Source organism: Acanthochromis polyacanthus, chromosome 3 (assembly GCF_021347895.1).
Source record: "Acanthochromis polyacanthus isolate Apoly-LR-REF ecotype Palm Island chromosome 3, KAUST_Apoly_ChrSc, whole genome shotgun sequence".
Taxonomy (NCBI): Eukaryota; Metazoa; Chordata; class Actinopteri; family Pomacentridae; genus Acanthochromis; species Acanthochromis polyacanthus.
The window spans coordinates 21904993-21912969 of record NC_067115.1 but is presented as its reverse complement, the minus strand read 5'-3'; the positions used below and the strand labels follow the sequence as shown (position 1 = coordinate 21912969).

At 44.6% G+C, this 7977-nt stretch overlaps 1 protein-coding gene across 1 annotated transcript; it reads left to right on the top strand.

The window, feature by feature from the left end:
• Positions 1 to 2758: 2758 nt before the first annotated feature.
• LOC110948882 (transcription factor Sox-10-like) lies at positions 2759 to 7044 on the top strand. The gene is given in 8 exon segments (XM_022190633.2): positions 2759 to 2898; positions 3310 to 3799; positions 3801 to 3988; positions 4393 to 4664; positions 4830 to 4948; positions 4951 to 5125; positions 5128 to 5240; positions 5242 to 7044. Coding segments are annotated over 7 exon segments (1497 nt in total). The 5' UTR covers positions 2759 to 2898; positions 3310 to 3544; the 3' UTR covers positions 5617 to 7044.
• Positions 7045 to 7977: the final 933 nt, after the last annotated feature.

The following is a 7977-nucleotide window of genomic DNA, read 5'->3' as shown; positions in this document are numbered from 1 at the left end:
AGATGAACTAAACTTCACGCAGCACCAAAACCGAATTTTTTCTCTCCCTCATTTTCGTTCGTTTCAACAAATACACGTTAATTTGTGAAATAAAACTGCACTTTCTAACTGCTGAGAAACACTTTATTAAACATCTCAGACACCTGGTTCATGGTGGATATTAAAGGCCACGACGCTTTTCTTTTTCGATTATTACACATTTTTACTAAGAAGCTGCATTAAGTGCGCAAATTAATAATATATGTACTTCTCTTTTTAGTTTAATGAAAACTCAATAACAGCTTTGATTTTGTTAATTTATGTAATGATAATTCATATACAGGCGTGAAAAGTTCGCTTCATTATTTTATCAGCATGATTAAGCCTCATTTTAAATAAGAAAAAACACATTTGGATTGAAAGAATTTGGCTTGGGAACCACTTATTTTATTTCGCACATTATAACAAAAGCTGCATGTTGTTTGACTTTGAATCGAAGTATGATTAAATTAAATATGCAGCAGAATCTAAAAACCTACATTTTCACACATCTTTCCCTCCAGAAACTGCCGTTCATTTTCTGGACTAAAAAATTAACACGAAATTGCGCAATTTGGAAAGACAGAGTGTGGAATTTGCACAGGCACAATACTTTAGACACCAACTCACAAATAAAATGCTTTAGTTCTCCGGGAATCGAAATCAACCCGTTAACAATATGATACGAATATCAATAAATAAGATAGTAGACACTGGAGTTGTTAGGATGTTAAGTTATTTCTGCAGCGTCAAAGGTTTTAACACTGATCCAGGGCTATTTTTTAACCCATTAGGCTTCGGATTAAATAGAATATCGGCTGCATTTGAAGGGGAATTATAAATTATTACATTTCTACATGTCAGATCCCCCTCTCCCTGCCACAAACATTCCCTGGGGGGTCATGAACATCCATCTGCACTAACTCAACTCTGTGCGTAAAACCGCAGCCTGCTCCGGCCCTCAACTTCAGCACAAGCATCACGGAGAAGAGAGAAAAACCTGCCCAACGACCTTGCACATTTTAAACACTTTCCTGCAAGAGCAATCACCACACGTCCTGCAACACGGACGCACACACAAATAAAACGCACAACTCACTTCACACGGCTCGGAGGCCTCACGCAGGATCCAAACATAAGCTGGTTGGTTTGTCGGGGTGCAGCATGTAGGTGTCTCCCCACCCTCACCTCCTCCACCACCTCCACCACCAGCCTCCCCCCCTAAAGACAGCCTCCCTACCACCAGCACCTCCGAGGCCCAGATCCAGGTGCTGCAGTTTGAATTTAGAGACAGAAAAGTGTCGCAGGAAAAACAAGAGAGGATCCATGTGTCCCGTCTGCCGCAGAGTATTTTCTATGTGTGCGCGACCAGTGTCTATGCTCGGACATAAGGGGAGAAAGACGCACACATCGCTCTCTGTTATCATTTTTTTCCATGTTTGCAGCACAAAACTGCTTTTTGTTCCCCTTTTTTTCATTTACGAGGGTTAATGGATAGAGGCTTGGGCGTTTGATCACATGGCTACAATTCACCTGAGATGGAGACAAAGAGAGCAAAGAGAGAAGAGAGAGAGAGAGGGAGAAAACCGAGAGTCGGGCTCCAACATGAGAGGCAGCGGACACACAGGGGTCATTGTTGCATTCATTTTGTGCGTGTGTGTGTGTGTGTGTGTGTGTGTGTGTCCGGGTGCGCATCAGATACTGCTTAAAGTCGATTATCTTCCTTTCCCGTCAGGCCACGCTTTACCAAACCGTGGCCTACAAGCGTGGAGGCAAAAATCCAACATTAAAGATGCAGAATTCATGAAAGAGAGCAACAAGTTGAATAAAGTATTCCCGTTATTTACATTTTAGGAAATGGTGGAATAATAAGACAGAGTTCGCTGCGTTTGATCCACATCAGGCCTTTTATTTCCTTCTGTAGTTTCCAGATACCATCAGCGATAAGGTTCCACTGGACGTGATTTTTTGGAATTTGATATGAAAAAAATCGGAAGTTTACCAAAGTTCACCATTGATTTCTGACCCATGGCACATTAAACACATCTTGATCAGGGGCTTGTTTGTCTCCCTTTTTAAGTCGAATTAGTGGCTTCATACACACACACACACACACACACACACACACACACACACACACACACACCACACACACACACACACACACACACACACACACACACACACACACACACACACACACACACACACACACACACAGTTTGGCAGTAACTGCTTATGCTTTATTTTTCTTCTCTGCTTTTAATTGGGGTCAAGTTTACTGATGAGCTTATTAAAACTAAAATTTGTGAGCTACATTTCCTGCATCAAACAAACAAACAAACAAACAAAATCTTCAATCGTAGGTCAACTTTGCAATTCACGTCTGATTTTTTAGTTTTCTTTTTTTCAGGAACGTGACCACACGGGCCAATAACTCTCCTCACGATTGTTTATTTGTGTGATATTGGGCCTAACATGTCAACACGTCTAACAAAGCTGGCCTTCTCCTGCCTCTAAATGGACGCACTGTACAGTCATTTAAGCCACTCCAAGGTAAAATCTCACCTCTTCTCTGTTGGAAATGTTGCAGTGATGGACGGACGGACATTAACAGTGCGCTGTTCTCGTCCAATCGGAGAGCAGCGGGATAATTAGAGGGCCAATGAGAGGGCAGCGTGGTGCGTCGGGGGCGGGGCGGACTGCGTGCTGGAATGCTGTCTCTCTGGGAATGTTTTCCACTTTCAATCACTTTTTTTCCTCCCTGTCCTCCTCACAAGGCGCTCTTTAAGCTCCGGCGTTGCCACACAGAGCAGCCATTCATCGGCTCTACAGTCAGCCACACACACTCCCATGCTGAACCGCTGGACATCTAAATTGGTAAGTTATGTAATTTTATAAAACAAAATTTCGAACATGAAAGATAATTAATAGATAAATATTTCAGAAGAAGATTTATTTCCCCGCTGTATTTGTGTTATTTTCACTAAGAGAGAGGTTTGACATTCATTTGGCTTTTATAAAAAAATAATTTTTCGGTGGAATATTGTTATAATAATAATTATTATTATCATTATTTTTTGGATACGTTTTTCCTGTCCGGACGGATTTTTTATTGGCTAAACATGCAGGCTTGGCCGTTTGATGGTCACATTTAGTCCGCTAGATCTCTTCACCTGTTTAAGTGAACCGGAGCAAGTTTTAGTTTCAAAGCAAAACTAAAATTCTAACCAACTCGACCTGTGGACTTTATTGGTACTGAAGCGTTTCTGTCGTGTGTATGATTTTCAGATAAAGCTGCTGCTACTGAAAAAGGACTTCTAGGCGACGCGGTGGAAAGGATTTGGACACTTTTACGCAGCAGTATGGCTTTGCCTGAGACGAGCCAGCAATAACTGGGATCACTGGAGACTCCGGACTTCCATTTAAAACGATTTAATCACGTCGAATCGTTTGGACTCATTCTAAAATCTAATTCTACATTAAAGGGTTGTTGTGTAATTAGTTGAAATTATTCTTTTAAAAAATGTCTGGCGAGGAGCACAGCCTGTCCGAGGCGGAGCTGAGTCCCGGAGGGTCAGACGATGGTCACTCACTGTCACCGACTCAACCCGGAGCGGCACCCGGACAGCACTCACCTCTGACCGGGCCGCCGCAACAGCTGACCGCGCTCTGTGTGGGTGACGGCAGCGGGGATGAAGAAGGCAGAGCCAGAGCCAAATCAGAAGAAGAGGACGACCGCTTCCCGATCGGCATCAGGGAAGCGGTCAGCCAGGTGCTGGGACGGATATGACTGGACACTTGTGCCCATGCCGGTGCGTGTAAACAACGGAAACAAAGCTAAACCCCACGTCAAAAGGCCCATGAACGCCTTCATGGTGTGGGCTCAAGCGGCGAGGAGGAAGCTGGCGGACCAGTATCCCCACCTGCACAACGCGGAGCTTAGCAAGACCCTCGGCAAACTGTGGAGGTTTGTATGGAGAGCGTGTCCCTGAAAAGAACAGTGCGGCCATACAGGGGCACATTTCCTGTGTTCGTGCGTAAAGGATGTGTCTGGATATTGGTGCTGATTTAAATGTAAAAAGTGCACAAATTAGAACGTCAGTTAGATGTTTTATTGAAGAAAACACACAAAAACAAACATCAACTTGATGTTTTTATGTTGTGCTCCTTAAAACGTGTTATAAAATCCATACAAATCAAGGCTAATACGAGCCAAATGGCGAGTTGTTTCCATGTATCCATTACGCACAGCACAAATAGAACAATATTTATCATTTTCACACATAATCTAATAAAGTGTTTTCCATATGAAGCCAGAGGTGTTATAAGACTAAATCAGTCGTTGTCCCCCTCAACCCCCCACCCCCCTAGGCTGCTGAACGAGAATGACAAGAGGCCATTCATCGAGGAGGCAGAGAGGCTGAGGAAACAGCACAAGAAGGACTACCCGGAGTACAAGTACCAGCCCCGGAGACGCAAAAACGGCAAACTAACGACTACGAGTGAGTCCGATAGCCAAGGGGAAGGGGAGGCCAGCCACTCCCAGTCACACTACAAGACCCTACATCTGGAGCACAATGGTGGGGCTGGGTCCCCACTGGGTGACCTGCACCACCACCACCACCATCACCACCATCCTGCTGGTAGGTGATGAGTTTGGGACACGCTTTTAAAATGAGTGTTTCAAAAGATATTTGGTCAAGAAAAAATGGCAACATGTCAGAGACAAATCTGAGCTACAATTCTGTCATAAAAGAACTAAGCAGTGTTTTACCTGACCATGCTCCTCCTTCTTCTTTCCCCTCTAGGTCAGGGTCACAGCCCACCCACGCCCCCCACCACCCCAAAGACAGAGCTCCAGTCTGGTAAACTGTCAGATGCCAAGAGGGAGGGGGGAGCAGGAGCGGCTGGAGGATCAGGAGGGTCAAGGGGGGCCCTCGGGGTGGAGCTGAGGGAGCATCCGGTGGTCCCTCGTCATCAAGTGCTAAACCCCACATCGACTTCGGCACCATGGACATCGGCGAGATCAGCCACGAGGTGATGTCCAACATTGAGCCGTTTGACGTGAATGAGTTCGACCAGTACCTTCCACCCAACGGCCACCCTCAGAGCGGAACCGGGCCCCTGCAGCTGGATCCTCAGCCTCGTCCTACGCCTATGCCCTGGCTGCGGCTAGCGGGCACTCCGCCTGGCTCTCCAAGCAGCAGCAGCAGCCTCAGGGCCTCTCCGTCTTCCTCCGACCCCTCCAAGGCTCAGATCAAGAGTGAGTCTGCGTCCGGAAGCCACTACGCCGAGGCCTCATCCTCTCCCTCCTCAGGCACCCATGTCACCTACACCCCGCTCAGCCTCCCTCACTATGGCTCTGCTTTCCCCTCGCTGGCCTCCAGGGCTCAGTTTGAGTATAGCGAGCACCAGGCCCCTGGGGCGTACTATGCCCACTCCAGCCAGGCCCCTGGGCTGTACTCAGCCTTCTCCTACATGGGCCCTACACAGAGGCCTCTGTACACGACCATAGGAGACCCCTCCAGTGTTGCCCCCTCTCACAGCCCCACACACTGGGAGCAGCCTGTTTACACCACACTCACAAGACCTTGAGGGAGACCAGCTGAGCAGAGGGAAATATGGGAAGCGTGTGAGTGGATCTGTGTGTGCGAAAATATGCGAGTGTCTGATTGTGTATGTGCGTGCATGCATGCGTGTATGTGTGTGTGTGTGTGCCTGTGCCATATTGACGTTATATTAGATGTTTTTACTTTTTTAGCCAATATAATGCAAGATGCATCCACGGGGCCTTACACAGTTATAAAACAGCCACAAACTCACACAGTATAAAGTGTGATTCATGGGTCAACAGCCAATCAAAAATAAGAAAAACCTTAACAAACGTGTGCCATCATAAATGTACGAGTTGAGATGTGTAGTGACAAGAGTTTGATGAGCGAAAGAGGACACTTGGGAGCGGACAAATACTGGATTGACTCTGATTTGACCCAGAAGTGATGGGTTTTGACTGACATAATCAGATTTTATTAACCAAACTAAGGATGTTTTTTGTGTTATTTTATATGAGTAGTAAGTTTATTGTCATTGTTGATATCCTAGGGTGTAACTTTATTGTGACTGATTTGATATTACGCATATACATCTGCACCACTGCTTTGGGAAAAAGCATGTTTTGTTTCACTAAGATGTTCCCTGGGGTTGGTTTCTTTCATGGCCAGAAAAGGATAGCTGCAACTTTTTTTTTTTCTTTTGATTCTGTAGATAGCACAATGTGTATCTCTGTTCTTTACACTGACGTCACTGAACTCAACAAGTAAGCGTTTAAGGGGAACAAATAGGAAAAAGAGAGGGAAAGAGAGCTCTTAAATATGTATTTCAACATGTCGCTCAGTCTCGGACATTTACCTCAGTTCTGATCATTTTGTGCCAATAGCAGAGGAGAAATCTGACCCTTGATACCCGATCGGCTGCAGAGATTAAAACATTCAGAAACTCCACTTTAGAATACTCTCCTTTTTATTTTGCTTCATAAGTGCCTAACAGTTTGCTGATTCACCATTGATTTATCGAATAACTGAGTTAAAAATCTATAAGTACAAAGTCTCAACCAAATCTCTCGAGATGATTGGCCAGCTTTGGGTCCTACTTAAGGATTAGAATCACATGTGCGACCCGTTCTGGTCCGCATGTAGGCCAAAACGGTTTCTTCCTATGTTGTGCCCAAACAGCCCTCTTCGCCCTTCAGCAATGTGAATAATGGTCATTACCACAGCTTCAACTGACACATACTCTATCATTTTATACTGACCCTTTTACCATGTAGTTATTATTTTTATGTAATAATGCGTCGTGTGTCACACCTTTGCTTCCTTCATTTTGTATAATTCTGGATAGTTTTGTAAAGTGTTTGCTATACATTCACTTGAATATTTTTTTTTTGCTTCCTTACAAGAAAAGCTATGTTGAAATATTATTGTTGTCATCTATTAAATCAATTTATTTATAAAAAAAAAGAAAGAATCCTGTGTGAGACTCATTTAATGCAGCAGCAATGGTTCAGAAATAACACGCGGAGCCGTTAGCAAGTGAAGGGTGAAAAAGGTAAATTAAAAACATGCTGCTGACGTGTGAACTGTAATAACAACACAATCAGAGCCCCACCAAGCTAAGCTGTTTAGTGTGTTTGTGTGTGTGGTAGGTTAAAATTGACTACTAATTCCCCGCATTTAATCGGCTGGGGACTGCGGTGTTACTGGGAAAGACAAAGAGAGCCATTCAGCGAGGCAGAGGGACAGAAACAGAGAGAAGGGGTGGGTGTAAAGAGCCAGAGGCAAGGCCAATTTCAGCTCAGTAACCAGTGTACACTTGGACTTTTGTACATGGCTTTCCTTTCACGCTGCCCTCTCCTCTCCACCTGAAGCTCCCTCCCTGCTTCCAACATTCAGCTACAGTTTAAACCCACTCAAAGGGCATCTAAAATTAAAATGTCAAGCTCATTACTGCCGATGAGGTGGAGAGTGTGGCACACAAAAGAGGGTGACAGAGGTCTTAAAATGTAAAGCAACAATATTCAGAATGAGGGGTGAGACTTGCAATTACCACGGAGAAGGTAAGCTTTTCACAGAGCCACTCAAATCCGGGGGCAACTACTTCATTTTTAAAGAAAAACTTAGAAAATTTCGAAAAATTGAGTAAATTCAGCCAATCAGAGGAGGCACAAGCACTGATAAATCATATTTTGAGTAATGGAGGTGAAAAGACAGAAAAGTGAAGTGAAGAAGAGTCGCCTTAGGGCTTGCTCTGGGGGTTCAGGCATATGGATTCTGTAAAGCGTCTTGAGACAATTTGACCCGTTACTGGCGCTATATAAATACATTTGAATTGAATTGAATTGAATTGAAACATTGCTGAAAGAATGTTCACACGGCTGCTTCTGGGGTTCAAGATCGTGAC